This window comes from Ziziphus jujuba, chromosome 2 (genome assembly GCF_031755915.1).
Source record: "Ziziphus jujuba cultivar Dongzao chromosome 2, ASM3175591v1".
In the NCBI taxonomy this organism is placed as follows: domain Eukaryota; kingdom Viridiplantae; phylum Streptophyta; class Magnoliopsida; order Rosales; family Rhamnaceae; genus Ziziphus; species Ziziphus jujuba.
The window spans coordinates 25,572,424-25,587,902 of record NC_083380.1 but is presented as its reverse complement, the minus strand read 5'-3'; the positions used below and the strand labels follow the sequence as shown (position 1 = coordinate 25,587,902).

The 15,479-nt window shown below is 35.9% G+C and overlaps 1 protein-coding gene across 2 annotated transcripts; it reads right to left on the bottom strand.

Annotated features, from left to right (window-relative positions):
* Window positions 1-498: 498 nt before the first annotated feature.
* LOC107419218 (formin-like protein 20) lies at window positions 499-14,700 on the bottom strand. 2 transcript variants are annotated; one of them, XM_016027958.4, is made up of 17 exons: window positions 14,007-14,697; window positions 12,334-13,037; window positions 12,031-12,252; window positions 9,537-11,950; window positions 9,217-9,346; window positions 7,829-7,900; window positions 6,909-7,007; window positions 6,711-6,752; window positions 6,468-6,548; window positions 6,283-6,333; window positions 6,117-6,198; window positions 4,523-4,617; window positions 3,223-3,294; window positions 3,024-3,140; window positions 2,138-2,206; window positions 1,975-2,041; window positions 499-1,548 (listed from the first exon to the last, which is right to left on the bottom strand). In XM_016027958.4, the coding sequence occupies exons 1-17, from the start codon at window positions 14,077-14,079 to the stop codon at window positions 1,397-1,399; spliced, it is 4,542 nt and encodes a 1,513-aa protein (XP_015883444.3). In that variant the 5' UTR covers window positions 14,080-14,697; the 3' UTR covers window positions 499-1,396. The 2 variants fall into 2 exon arrangements, with proteins under 2 accessions (XP_015883444.3, XP_048330487.2); XM_048474530.2 differs by lacking the exons at window positions 499-1,548; window positions 1,975-2,041; window positions 2,138-2,206; ... (1 more) ...; window positions 3,223-3,294; window positions 4,523-4,617 and adding an exon at window positions 4,663-5,058 and having other exon boundaries at window positions 14,007-14,700.
* Window positions 14,701-15,479: the final 779 nt, after the last annotated feature.

Genomic DNA, 15,479 nt, shown 5'->3' with positions numbered 1-15,479 from the left:
TGGGAAAGTAAAGTTATTTGTTTCTCTTTCAACAATTATACCTTTTTTATGACCATTTCGTTATTACAAAAAAATAAAATAAAAATAAATTGGTTACATCTCAATCATACATTTCATATCATATGCTCATTATCAATGCAAGAAGTGTGATTCATGAAAATTTTGAAATGAAAAGTAATTTCCATAAAAAATAAATAAATAAATACAAAAGTAACAAAATACATTTGCATTGAACCATGTGAAAATGAAAGTTTGCAAAAGGTATCATGCTCTTGGATGAGCTGTGTTCAATATGATCTCTGCAAGTCCAGAGGTGAAATTTACTTCTCTGAATCTCCATGTAAAAAGTTGACTGCTCTACTAATTTCATGAACAGGGGTACGAAAAGGAAATGTAATCAGAGAATTTGTTGTTGAAGCAAAGTAACAGTAACAAGCACAGACAAATAATTAATAAGTAAAAAAAAAAATTAAATAAATAAATAAGGGGTACACGAAGTGTTGAAATTTCATGAATTAGAAAACTTTTTGACTAAATAACCAAAAGAAAGAAACAAGCAGTTTCTAGCTCACACTCTACGCTTCAGTTATTTTACAATTACACCTGATTTCTAACTTCTCTTTCTGAAACTTACACCTATACAAGATCTATCTTCATGGAATCCTATCAAAATTTTCAATGAAGAGTAAAAAGAGGGAAAAAAAAAAACAAAGAAAAAAGTGGAACTAAATCATATGTTACAGGAAAATGAATAGAATTCTAATGCTAAGAGGTTAGAGATTTGTACATGGTTTCATGGTAGAGCAGGAATGAGTGCTTTACAATCACAAAAATCCTTCCTTCGCCAGATGATTCCGAAAAAAAATTACACCAAATGAAATCGTGGTGAAAGCCGAAGGAAACCATATCAGCTATTGCAGTGTCGGCACTTCAAAAATAAAAAACTTGTTCACAGCAAGATGCCAAAGGGGAACAGATCTAACATCACGATAGTGGTCACGACGTGCAGATAACCATTTACTTCGCAATAAATCAGTAACCACCCAATTTGTGCCAAAATTATGGTCCGTCTGAGATGTCTAGTGTGATATAGATCAGTTGGCCCTGATCATTTGATTGAGCAGCAACTTGTCAAAAGCATGTACTGCTTGGTTTTTTGCATAGTTCAAGGTCTACAGGAGACTCAAGTAGCCCTTTCCCCTCATTCAAATCACCTTGAAGGGGTTTCCCTTGGCACCAATAGTGGAGAAAGGGATACATCTGATCAGGGTCCTAAAAGCAGGTGTCCTTTTCCATCACTTAGGTAACACCATTGCAACACCATTGCAGCAAAACCTCTGATGTATGCAGGAGCTCAATTTTTCATGCAGGGGTAGAAAGCAAAATTAATCTTCACCTACTTTGCTGCCTTCTTTGTGAGATTAACGCCCTTGGCCTTTTCCATTTCAGCCTCTTTCTCGGCTTTCTTCCTCTCCAATTCAGCCTGTTTGCAATTCTCTTCATGTGCTTTCCGAAACAGTCTTATAAAGTTTAAGAGAGTTGCAGTCACTGCATTGAATAAACAGCATTTATCACGATAACATCAGCTTCTAATTATGTCATTATCAGCTCCTAATTATGTCATAAAACTAGCAAATCATATGAAAACATAATTAAGGTTATTTTGGACATAAACAAAAGTCGCATAATTAAGTAGATAATTGGATCTAACCCTACTCCCTTCTCCTACCCCACCCTTTTCGGGAATAATCTTAATTTCTTTATTCACCTCGCAGTCTGGTTCCCTTTTGTTTGGGCACACAAGAAAAAAAATTAATTAGCTTAAAACTTAAGGAAATATAATTTGACATATGACATCCAAAAATTTTCATAATAATCTTTTAATATGGAAGGAAAACCAAAAAGACCTTAACTAGCATTAAATTAGATGCCAAGGCTCTAAAATTGGATAAATGTTTTACAACCAGGACTAACCTTGTTCAAATGGGCAACGGGCAGGATCCTCACCAAAATATAATGCAAGTGCATCCGCATTTCTACCCTGTAACCCAAAAATGATAATAGAAGACAAACTCATCTTAAATTCTATACATCTTTAGACAACAATCAATGAGATAGCATATAAACAGTAAATTACCACTACAGAATATAGGTTTGTCACAGATGTCACTTCTGTCTCAGCAACAGCAATGAATCCTTTCAATGTCTAAAATTTCAACATTTAAAATGACGATGAAAGATCGTTAGAGCGAGAAAAGGATTTAACATGAAATGAATAGCATAAGAACCGAATATATAAATTCTCATGCAACTAAACGCAGAACCAGACATGCCTGGGATAAAATGCATGAATCAGGAGATGCTAAAAAATAAGAAGAAGAAGCAAAAATAAAATCAGTCCTATAAAGCAGATGGATATTTTCAAATATTTGTGGTAGAAGATGGTCACTTAGTGGTCACCTTCCTATGACATGTGTTCACAAGCTTAGAGAAATTAAACCACAGTGCTTTTCAAAATGATCATGTAAATAAGTTAATACAAATTATAAACCTATAGAAACCAAATATATAACGTGAAACAAGATTCTAACCCAAGCTAGGAAGCACAGCCTCAGAATAAGAAAGAGTTTGGTCAAGCACAAAGCAGCAAATTCTGTTTGAAAAATCATACATTCATACATTACAAATATAATAGATTTTTTTCTTTGATAGGCTCTGTAATGAAATTTAGTAATGCTATTCTCACCATAATCTTTACACGATAAATTCCTAGCAGGTTCTCCATTCTAAAAATATGACTGTCTGAGGAATGATATTAAATACGTTCACAAAATTTTCAAATTGAAAAAAATATTTATGTAGCAGAAATGAAATGCCAAGCAAATATGAAAAAAAGAAATATATATATCTATATATATAAATCGTGGAAGATTTTATAACCTAGAATATTCCTGTAAATACAGGAAAAATCAATTTAAATGGCTAATATAGGCTCTAAATCATTAGAGAAAATGACAAAATACCTTACGGAAAACCTCTGACACAGGGCCATCATTTTCAGATGCAGCCAACTCCTGCTTGACCTTTTCTAATCCCTTAATTATAGCTTGCATTTCTTCTGCTAAAGATTTCAATTGTATCTGCAAGAAAGAGCCATTTCATCTAACGAAAATACTCAAAATTAACACCCCTGAAAGAACAATACTATAAAACTATGGACACCTTTGTTGCAGCTTCCAGGCTCACAAGGTCCAGGTGAAAATCAAGAAGTCCTGGTGACTTTGAAGCAAGACCCTAAGGCACACGATAACAAATTTGAGCTTCAATTCCAAAAAAAACATAAAAAATACAAAAATGAAAACGCATCCATCTCTCAAGAAACTAATTTGCAGAATCATATGAAGAACAAAATAACAAACTAAGCAAGCAATCAATAGCTCATTTATCACTATTCCATCAGACAACTACAACAAGAAAGCACCTTATAAATACATAGCCACAATTTTTCGGCTCTGTACTTGAATATCATAATGACCATGCGGAAAGAAAATGCCACCACAAGAAAAATCTAACTATTTGAATATATGAAAAAATATTTTTTAGCGCAGCACTTTCTGATTTAATGGCTTAACAAATTTTTATTCGAAGTACATAATTGTATGATCTGTAGAAAAAATATAACCAGGTACTTCTTGTTCATTTAAAATTGGGAATAGTCATTTATGGTAAGAGAAGAATATATCAAAAGGGCTTTGTTTATAAACATTTGAGGTATGAAAGAGATAACCATCAAGAAAGTAGTTTCTTCCAATGCAGCCTCAAAAGGTATAACACTTGAAGAATTATGATAATATGGTAAAATAGCTCAAATTCCATGACATTCTCCCGATCATTATAACACAAGAAGCACTCACATTATGCTGTACCTCAACTCCACTATTCTTAGATGGTCTTAGTATGACAAAGGAACAAAAATCATTTACAACCTCTCATAAAACTTCCAGAAAATCTGAATTTGCAAAGCTATGGAAATGTCCAAGCAACACAACAGACCATGGCAGTATCAAAGGAAAATTTGATTTTAAATTGTTCAACAGAAATTTATCAATCAATAATTTTTAAAAAAACATAGGATTTAAAAACGATGCCACAACTATTCCAACAAGAATCAAACTTAAAACTCTAATTGACCAATTTCACACATTCAGTTAAGAAGCACAGAAAATATTTCAAATAAAATTAGAGGCTTTTAATTGGTTAGATGTTGAAAATGGCATAATTAATAGCTAAGTTTAATCACATTTGGGAGCTGCTAGACATTTACAAAACTCTGCTACAGATATAGTTAAGACTGACTGGAGCTTACTACAATTTATTCTTTTTATTTTCATAAAAGATATCTACATCAACAGCATTTAGAATAAAATCTATGACTGACCTACAAAGCGTGGTTTTGAAAGGCACAACACCCAAAAAAAAAAAAAAAAAAAAAAAAAAAAAAAAAAAAAATCAAAAGGCATACCTTACAAAGATAATGCATGAGTGTCATCTTACTGGTAGATGCACGTGTATCACTAAGCTTCAAAAGACTGTCTAACTTGAATCCAATTGCAGAACCTGTAAATTTAAACATTCATATAATTCCACAAATGTAACCCTCAAACATAAAAGAGGTCCCAAAAATCAAGCCCCCTAGAATTATAAGACATGTCAAGGTGTGTACAGAAGAATAAAAAATGAGTTTCAATTATAAATGATTATTGAAAAGAAAGGAAACGTTTATATTTATGATTGACTAAATCTAACTCCTAGTGCCAAGTCAGCCACTAAAACCAGTTTCAGCATTTTCCAAAAGACTCAGTGTGTGAAGTAAGTGCTTCTGATGGTGAGTTTCTGCAAAATGCTTTCAAGTATAGATGCACCACAGAGTGAACTAGGATGGATATGGGACAGTTTTGAAACTAGACTGGCTTAAGAGCTAAACATCTAATATTACAGTCATTCTCTTTTCCAAAAAACAGGAAGAAGAATAATTCATCGCCCTTCAAAATATCGGTCCTACAAAGAAAAAGATTAAAAATAAAAATAAAAATAAATAAATAAATAAAAATAAAGATTCATGAGGCTACTTTATGGGGGAAAAAAATGCCCATGCTTATATTAGAAAAGATAAGGGCATTTGCATAAAGGAAGGTCGCTCAAGACTAAAAACACACTACAGAAGGCAAATAGCAGAGAGATAAAACGAAATTAAAATAACCTAAGCATCATGGCTACGTTGGATACATCAAATGATCAATTATGGTTTTGCACCACTCTTAGACACCTTATAGTTCAAATATTATCTTCCCATTCCTTCCTTCTCAAGATAGTTATACTGCTTGATTTGCTACAGGCTGCCACAAGACTAAAATGCATTTCTTATCTTTATATTGTTTAGCTATATCTGTAATTAATAAAAGTTATATTTCTATAAAAAATAAATAAACAAAAAAAGTATAGACTGCCATCAGATAAACTTGGGGCTGTTTTTATTCTTGTGGGATTTGAATCCCATAAATGCATGAAGTCAACTGACAGGTACAAACAAATTGTATATGCACACAGATCTAGCAGGTCCGAACCCAATCTTTGTGCACTATAATTCTTAATTTCTGAAGACTTGCCACCTTATCAATTGGATTGAATTTCAGTGATCTTAATTTTTCATTTTCTTATACCTTTCCAATCCTGTGTACTTAACCACAACTCCACAATTTTAAACCGGTAATTTAACAACAAATTTTTTAAGAGTTAACAAAATTGGTTTTTTTTTTTTTTTTTAACCCAGTACTACTTTGTATTCTAAATTGGAATTACAGGCTAACCAAGCTCTTACCTACAGGTTATCATATTTTATGTAAAAGGAAACTCTCCGAGATTAATTATTATAGATCATGGTTCTGCTTTACAATCCCATTGGTTCTTAGGCTCTCCAATTTATAAAGAACAATAACGCTCCTTATGGAGGTGTTATGTAACCCCAGCCCTTCCATCAGAAAGATAAAACAAAATCTTTGAATGTGATCAAATAAACAAATAAATACACCATCTAATATATGAATGAGTGTTCTTACCTCTTGCAGTTCCTTGATTCAAAGTGTTCCCCAAAAAAAGAATTTTCTTCATAATTTCCTTCAATTTGACGGAATTCCGAACCTATTAAGCGGTTTATGACTATTAAGGTCAAGACAGATATTAATCAACTGCACTAAACCATTCACTATTAGTAGTGTTATATACCTCATCACATGCAGAGTTCACAGTATTTAAACTCTTTTTAAACTCTGAAATCTGCAAATAAGTAAAATCAGATATCCAGAAAAGACATAATAGAAGAATTGTCAGACTAATAGAGTTAACATCAGGAAAAAATTATAATGATAATAATAAATAATAAATAAAAAACACATTAGATACCACCAAACCTGAGATCCAAACTGAATCTTGAAAGAAAATACTCTCAATTTTGACTCCACCCGTGGTACTTTCATCAGCTCCAAAAAATACTGAAACATTGAACAATGCAAATAAAACAATAAGCTTTGACCACTAAATCAAATCATATAACTTGAAAAAATTGCACAGTTTCATTCATAATCACTTAATCTAAGTGAAAGAATTCATTAAGGCATGCAATTTTTCTTGGCCAAGAACTAGTTTTAACATACCTGTTCACACTTTCCCAATGCCTCCATGTCACCTGTATAGCCCTAAATAATTATAACAGAAGGAAATTAAAACCAAGAAACTAAAAAATAATCAAAAAATGAAGAGGCATTGGTGTACAAAAGCACATAAACAGAGTAAAATGATACTGATAGCTATAGAACCATTAATGCAAATTACAATTCACAGTAAAGCTATACCTTGAGAAGTTCCATCTCTTCTTTAGTAGGACAAAATTTTATGAGATTTTCCACCTGATCAACGTCTAAAACAGATTCATCCATTGCTAATACTGCAGCCTAAGAATAAGCAGATCAATTCATTATTAACTAAAGATAAGTATGTTCAACAAACTCATTATCATTCTACATTGAACCAAAAGAAATTACAATTCCACAACATTCGTAGCCAGCAGAGCAAGTATCCAGCTTCAGGAACACATAAAAATAAAGAAAGTTCAAAATACATGAGATATACCAAAGCATTAGAAAATGTAAGACCACTTTCTTTTCTTTCTTCTTCTTTTTTTTTTTTTTTTTTTTTTTTTTTTTTTTTTTTTTTTTTGGTAATTCTCAAGAATTGTTTCTTCACTCAAAATAAAGAAAGATTTTTGAGTTTAATAGACAGCTTTTGGCTTTGGTGGATCTGTTTTTAAAAACAATTTCTAAAACAGTTTCAACTTTTTCAACTATTTATAAGTATAATTTAAATATTAAATCCATTTCTGGATTCAGAAAAACGATGCCTTTAATGAAAACCATGAAAAAAGAATTGTCTCATAATTCAAAACTGAAAAGCAGAATATTATTGTCTATGCCATGGAAAACATTTCATAAATTATGCTTGATATTGCAGAAATCGCAAGAAAGGCATTAAATTATCTAGTTATAGAAAACCGTTCCCAACCATACATGCCAAAAAAAAAAAAAAAAAAGTTTAAAAAAAATTGTAAAATAATGGCGGGCAAGTACAGTATAAAACATAAAAACCCACGCATCATGTATATTTTCCAAGAAAATCCAACATCAAACCACCTGTATCTATATCCAATAGATAAAAACTATCAGATATCCACAACTCATGATATGCCATCCAAAATTTTCTACAACTATCTGCTTACCATCATATCAGGAAGTGGCATCTTAACTTTAGTGAGCATAATTTCAGTGTTGTTTGCCCTCCTTAGGTCAATCTGCAACACAAAGAATGGAGAATTCTTAGGAAGATACTAGAGAAGTAATATCTTTAACATTACACCAACTTATAACCTTGAAACAAAATTACGCTTTAAACAATAACGAACAATAAATAAGCAACAAAGATGAGCACTCAACAATTCAAAAAAATTGCAATTAAAAAATTATAACTTCAGCAAAGTTAAGGGAAAGATTATGTGGCATGCTATTCCAATACAACAATCATCATACTGACTGGAGCAAACACTGAATTCTGTAACTTTTATATCTTTCTACTGCTAGCTTTGTTGGTTAAAGCCATACTTACATGAACACCCTTTCCCTAATTAATACAAAGTCATTCCTTCCCCCCGCCCTTTCTTTCCTCTCCAGGACTACATACAAAACCATGCCTTTTAAATCACAATTCTACAGAATTCGATCCAACTTTATTTTGCTAGGAAACCATTATTATGATTCCTATGCCAGAGGTCAAATGGTTGAAATCCATCCTAGCTTTGCAGGTTAAAGCCATACTTACATGGACACCCTTTCCCTAATTAATAGAAAGCCATTCAACCATGCCTCATAAACCATAATTCTACAGAATTCAATCCAACTTTATTTTGCTAGAAGGCCATTAAACTTATGATTCCTAAGCCAGAGTCAAACGGTTGAAACTCATCTCACCAACATCTTTGTACAAATTACAGCTACAGTGATATTTATCCTGCTCAAGATCTGTCTTATAACATCAATACCTTTAGATTTCAGCCTCCAGTCTAGATAGCTATCGCGAAATGCTTTTTCCTTCTATTCTTTTTCTTCTTTTGTTTATATTTGGTATCTTCAACATACAGTGGTAGCTATTTTAAATAATTTTTATTGATGAAAAAAACGAAGAAAATACAAAGACTAGAAAATGTATTCTCTGGTGAGTTCCCATTAATGACTAACTTGCCAAACAACCTCCCCTATGCTACCCTGAGGCATGAAACACCATTCACAAGTAGTGAAACCAAAAGCAAATTAAAAGGGACGTAATAAAATCCGATAGGTTAGCAATTATATTAAAAACCATTATAAGCTCTTAATCCAGGGCAAAAAAATTGGATCACCTCCTAATCTGCTCTTAGTATCTTTTAGATGCAGAAATACCATTCACACATGCATTCAAGACCAACCCCTCACTTCACTGCTATCAACCCTGGTTCCTTTAAAGAAACAAAATTGACAAGAGAGTGCTCTCCTTCACATATAAACATCCCATAAACATTATTTTTTTTCAGGAATAAATTTAGAGGATAAGAAATAGCAATTTGTACAAACTTACCAGGTGAACTTTGTCAGTTTTGGAACCAACAGACTTACGCCGCCCTCCTGATTTACCCCCTGAGTCAGCAGGCTTTGGGACTGTTGCAGAGAAAAGGCTTTCTATCTCTGATACATCAAACTCTGGCGCACTAGAACAAAAGAAACAAACACCACCAATTGAGATGGGAACAATTCTGATATGGATCAAACAAGCAACAACAAAAGGAAGGGAGATGTTGATGCTCTACCCAACTTGAAGTAAAAAATATGTTTTACACAAAAATTTATATTACTAATCCACAATAACAAACAATGCAACAGCAATAGGAGTTGGAATACATTTGAGGTTCTCCATATCTCTGCAACTCTTCCCACAAGCTCCCTTGCAATGCCCTTGTTACCTTGCTCCAATGCAATGGCTTTAAGGAGGATCTTCGAGGTGCTGTAGCACTAGCCCCCATCCCTGTTGGGCGTGAAAGTCCACGTCCTCTCCCTGAAGATAAACCTCTTGCATCAGGAGCTCCTCCTTTGGCCCCTAAGGGTGGAGGTGGAGGAGGTGCACCACCTGGAGGTCTAGGCGGAGCTGGAGCACCTGGTGCGCGACCAGGAGGAGGCGGTGGAGGTGGGCCTCCACCAGGAGGAGGTGGAGGAGGAGGTGCTCCACGTCCTGGAGGGGGGGGTGGTGGTGGTGCCCCATGCATTGGAGGAGGTGGTGGTGGAGGTGCCCCACGCATTGGAGGAGGAGGTGGTGGTGGCACCCCATGCATTGGAGGAGGAGGTGCGGGTGGGGCTCCATGCAAAGGAGGTGGGGGTGGTGGAGGAGGTGCACCACGCAAAGGAGGTGGGGGTGGTGGAGGTGGAGCTCTAGGTAATGAAGGTGGGGGTGGTGGAGATGGAGCTCCACGAAGAGGAGGTGGGGGTGGAGGAGGTGGAGCTCCATGAGAAAGAGGTGGGGGTGGGGGAGGTGGAGGTACAGGTACAGCCCCATAAGGAGAAGGAGTAGGCAGTGGTGGTGGCAGTGGCGGTGGCGGTGGAGGGGCAGATGAGGTTTTATGCATTCCTGGAAGTGGTGGAGGTGGAGGACGCGGAGCTGGTATTCTAACTCTATCATGTGTATCATGTTTTGATGTACTTAATCCACTCATAAAGGGGGAAGAAGAAGGTGGGGGTGGAGGTGGGGGTGGTGGTGGCGGAGGAGGTTGAGAACCTGATATAGATGCTGGGGCCGCTAAAGAATATATAGTTTTCCAGGGAGGTGGTGGAGGGGGTTGAGGCAACATGATGCCACTGTTTTCCCTACTTGATGGAGGGGGTGGAGGGGGTGGTGGAGGGGGTTGAACTATCCCTATGTTTTGCCTACTTGATGACATGAAACACGTGACAGGAGGTGGAGGTGGTGGCGGTGGAGGTGGAGGTGGAGGAGGAGACAATGATAGGGGTGAGGGCTTTATGGAGAACGCATTACTAGATAATATAGGTGGTGGCGGAGGGGGAGAAGGAGGGAGAGAAGGAGGGGGAGGAGGAGCTGCAACTGCTTGTGAAGTTGGAGAATGTGGTGACGAGGACCTAGGAGGCTGCACATAGAGTGAAGAGCTACTAGACATAGAAGGGAGAGGTGGAGGTGACAGTGGAGGTGGTGACGGGGGTGGTGGTGGCGGTGGTGGTGGTGGTGGTGGAGGGGGCACCATTTCTGATTGAGAAGTAACTGCAGCTGTTGGACTTGGAGAGGAAGAAAATATCTGTTCAACTAACTGAACTGTCCCTTCTTCAGAGTCTGAAGGCTTTACATGATCCACCTTGTGACCTTTTGATTCGTCTTTCAAATCATTTGAAACCACAGCTCCAGAAGAAACAATAGCAGGAGAAGACTTAGATTTGGCATTTGTATGAAAATCTTTCTGAGCAGCAGCACTGGCAAGAGAAGCAGGTGCACTATTATATCTTGATGGTGGATATGATACATGCATTGAATTGGTGTAAGAGCCTTTGTTTGAGGGAATCCACCTGGATATTGCATTTGGCTTTGCCACTTTTCCAAAAGGACCCTGAGGAGGTTCTTGCTGTTTAGTCTTCTGTTTTACATTTGTATCAGCAGCTTGTTTAGTGTTTGACAAGGGCTGTTTCTTAGGGGCAGGCGACTGCAATTTTTCAGGTTTTTGTCTATTGATATCAGCAGTCAATCTTTGCTGTGAAACCTTGGATTCAAGCTTCTTCAGTTTAGTAGTGTCTTCTCCATCTCCTTCATCTTCTTTCTCGTCCAATTGACCACAAACATCTTCAATCACTTCCTTAGTTCCAGCATGTCTTAGCACATCAGTGTTAACTAATATAGAGTTTGATTTGGTATCCCCATCATCTACAGTGATGTCTTTTACTGTATTAATATCAGAGTCCACTTTATCATCCATCTTATATTTCACATCATCTACAGCAATATCCTTTACTGCATCAATAGTGGAATCCACCTTCCCATCCTGTCTGTGGATCCCATCATCTGACGCACAGTCTTGGAATGGGTGAGGATCAAAATCCTCCCTCCAGATTTCTTTATGACCTAAACTTTCTGGGGCATTGTCTTCAACCACAGGAGCATCAAAATCCCCCTTTCCTTCTTGCGCATCCACTGCATTGCTAAAGATCTCTTCAACCTCGAAAAATTCCTCAGGTGAACCAGCTTCTGTCTCATTTGAATCATTGCTTGCCACAACTGTTGTGAGTTTAGGCACAACAGCATCAGCATCCAAAAAAAGTACCTGATACAGATATGAGTATGCATTCAACTCCTACACCTTCAGAAAAAAAAAACAACAAGAGAAGAACATTAATAACCTACCTCTGCTCTAAAGTCCTTGGAGAACTGGTCCTTGGCTTCCCACAAAACATCAATTTCATCGCGGTGGAGCACCAATATATTTGACCGTACAAATGCTGTATTGAACATAACTCTGAATATCATCTCCTCACGTACCAGACCTTCATCCAAGTGGACGCACTCAAGAACAACATCCCCCTGAATACGGCAATGAACATCGATTTTCACCAGCATACTCTCTGCCTGCATTTATAATTCATCAGAAACACTGCAATTTTTGGTTGACTTATCTTTCACGTCCAATTCTGTAAACTTAGAAATTACCTGCAGGTAGTGCTGAATGTGTTTTTTTTTCTTTGATGTTTCGAACAGAAGCTTAGAACTTCTAACAGTTGGCGTTGAGGGGTCCTGACCAAAAATGCGTACAAAAGGCCTGCAACCTCTGCCCCCATCAAAAAGTGGAAGAACTCTTAGTATCAAACAATCTATAAATAGAGGAGTATCAGATGGAGGCCAATCAGAACCCAAATTTCTTCTAGAGATGTATTGAAGATATCTGAGCTGGGAAGGCTGTGGGTTTAATGGAGACAAAAGATGGAGAAGTTCCTTAGGAGCCTGCTTGTAAACCATATCTAGAGTCTTATGTTCTCCAGTATACTGTTTCCGGTATAACAGAAGACCAGCAAGCATGAATGCTAGGACAGGCCATCCACCTCTTTCACAGTGCATCAACAAAACATTTTGTTGCCCTTCCAATGACAACCAGCTTTCACTTGATCTGAGAAAGTGGTGGATCATCTCCAGCGGCAGCAAGGGACATCCCTCATATTGTCGAGGGTAATCCATAACAGTCATATCATACTGGGACAAGACATCTGATATTTGGCTCCGCCTCTCCCCTTCTCTGAAGTTGAACACCATGAAGGAAGCATCAGGAAAGTGATCCTGTAGCTGTTCAACAATGCCACCCAAGTACACTTTGTACTCATCTTCTTCCAACACTTCAGTGGAGAAGCAACAATCAAACACTGCATGAGAGAGCAAATGAAAAACAACAAACAACACCAATCAATGTAGCCGTTAAAGCAGTGAAACCACAAGAGACAAAAGCGCAGAATTTCAAATAGTGAGAATCACTAAAAATCAATATTTTCATAATAGCAAATACAATTTCCTATTTTTTTACAGAAATAATCAATCTGTCCATGCTCCGCTAAAATCAGAGAAGTTTATTGGAAACCTTAAAGAAGAATTCTGCGAAATTATAGAGACAGATAGAGATATAGCATGCTTTTGTACTAAAGAATCTATGCCCCCCAGTCATCACCAAAAGTTTGTTTCAAATAAAGATCCTCTGCTCCTAACTAAAAAATTTCCTTTTGTTTGCCTCAGAATATTATTGTAAGCACGGACAACATTGAAAAGAGTGAGAGAATAAGTCTGTCCCCGAATACTTAGCTATGCTACATAAACAGTCAGATTGAGTATGCCATCTTCCAACCATTTCCTCAAATTCTTGGGTTATTTCACACCCCTACTCATTATCCACTTCCCATGTATGAAAGCTAAATCACGCACATTAATGGAGGCAAAGAGTAATTTGCTCACCATTTTGCTTAGAGCTCAATTATTCCACCACCACCCACCCCCCCCACAAAAAAAAAAAAAAAAGAAAAGGAATTAATAAAAACAACAAAGAAGAAGAACCAAACGATAAGCAAACCTAACGCATTTAGCAGAATGAAAGCAAAAACCAACAATTTGGTCAAACACTCCAATTGCATTGTCCCATAACCATATCAAACTTCAACAATTAAGCTCATAAAACCTAAATGAGCGAATAGAATCACAAAACTGAAGCAATTTCCCAGCTGTAACCCCAAAAAAATAAAAACAAAAGTAAAAATAAAAAAAGGGGCAAAAAGCATCCCTATATTTCGCAAATTGCCAGTTCAAATTTTCCCAGGAAAGTGAGAGAAAGAAAATGGGAAACGTACCGTAGACCCTCTCGGAAATCTCTAGAAGCCGATCCGGCGGCTTCCTGTAAAAGAATCTTCTGAACAGCGCCATCTGATGGCGCTGTTTCTCCCCTGATCGGATCCAAACCGATTAAATTCGATCAACCCACCAGACCCAGATCAAAAAATTCGATACCAAAAACCCAGATCCCGTAATTACCCAATTTCGATCACAGTCGCAGTACCCAATTGACTTTCCTCAAAACGTTCTCAAACCCAAAGATCACAAATATCCAATTTCCAAAACCCAAAAAATAAAAAATAAAAAATTGCTAAAATTCAGATAAATAAAAAATCGTGAGCTGGTAATTGAAAAAAATGGATTGCAATTAGAGATTTAAATAAAGTTCGGAAAAAAAAATTGCAGAGAGGAATTGAGAGTGGGTGAAAGTGACAGTTGGGGAGGGAGAGAGAGGTTTTGAATGGTTTCGGATTAATGGAAAATGAAAGTTAAAAAAAAAAAAAAAATTAATTTTTTCTTTTTTTATACAAATTCTTTTAGCATTGACATGGAATTTTCTAGAGAGAGAAAGTGAAAACGTTAGAGAGAGAGAGAGAGAGAGAGAGAGGAAAGAGAAGCGCAGTGGACTGAAAAGGAAGAGAATACTCTCAGACCCGTCTCTCCTGCCTCTGCCTCCCTGCAACTTCTTCTTCTTACAAAGCAAATACAACATCCCAACCAAAAAAAAAAAAAATTCAAAAAAAAAAAAAAAGGTTTTTCTTTTTTCTTTTTCTTTTCGGGTTGGCAACACTATGATCTACGTGTTAGACACGTGGCAATTATGAATTAATTAATTAATTTTATTTCAATTTGCATAAAATTAAATAATTAATTTAATGCAAAAGTGTTTGGTTTTGGACAAAGAAATGTTTTCATTTTTTGACCGTTAGGATGTAAAAGCTGGTCTTGCGTAGTGAATAAAAATGAAACTGTTTTTTTCTTTTTTCTTTTTAAATATATATATATATATATATATTTGGTTGTTGGTCTGTCACTGTGATTCCAATTTAAGTTCCTTTTTTTTTTTTTTAATGTTATTTGTCACTTCCATTTATTTTGTAGGTAAAAAAAGTTATATATTGATTTATTTGTAAAAGCAAATCATTTGAATTATTGTCGTTATTGATATTTTTTATATTAATTATTTAATTTCAGGGGTAGTGGAATTATTATTTTTTGAATTTTGGAAAGGGGCATAAATGGTTATAAAATAAAAGGGAAGTGATTATTTTTTCTTTTTAATAAGTGAATAGATGTAAAATTTAAAACTTTCATTTAAAGTTGAAAGAATAGATAATCTCAGTGAAACTTAATTAATTTCCATAATATAAACATTTAAACACAAAAAATTTATGGTAATATATTAGCCAACAACATAGTTAACCTTAATTTGTAAATCCAGGGGTTATTTAAGATTATAATGATTTTCCTTTAATTTCTTTATATGTTTG

What these genes read in the sequence shown, in the direction of transcription:
- LOC107419218 (XM_016027958.4), bottom strand. Translation starts at nt 14,079, where the DNA reads ATGGCGCTGTTCAGAAGATTCTTTTACAGGAAGCCGCCGGATCGGCTT. An exon ending in AGATATGGAGAACCTCAAAT is followed by an intron (nt 9,347 to 9,536) that starts GTATTCCAACTC and finishes CTTTTGTTCTAG; the next exon opens with TGCGCCAGAGTTTGATGTAT. An exon ending in AAGAGATGGAACTTCTCAAG is followed by an intron (nt 6,753 to 6,908) that starts GTATAGCTTTAC and finishes ATAATTATTTAG; the next exon opens with GGCTATACAGGTGACATGGA.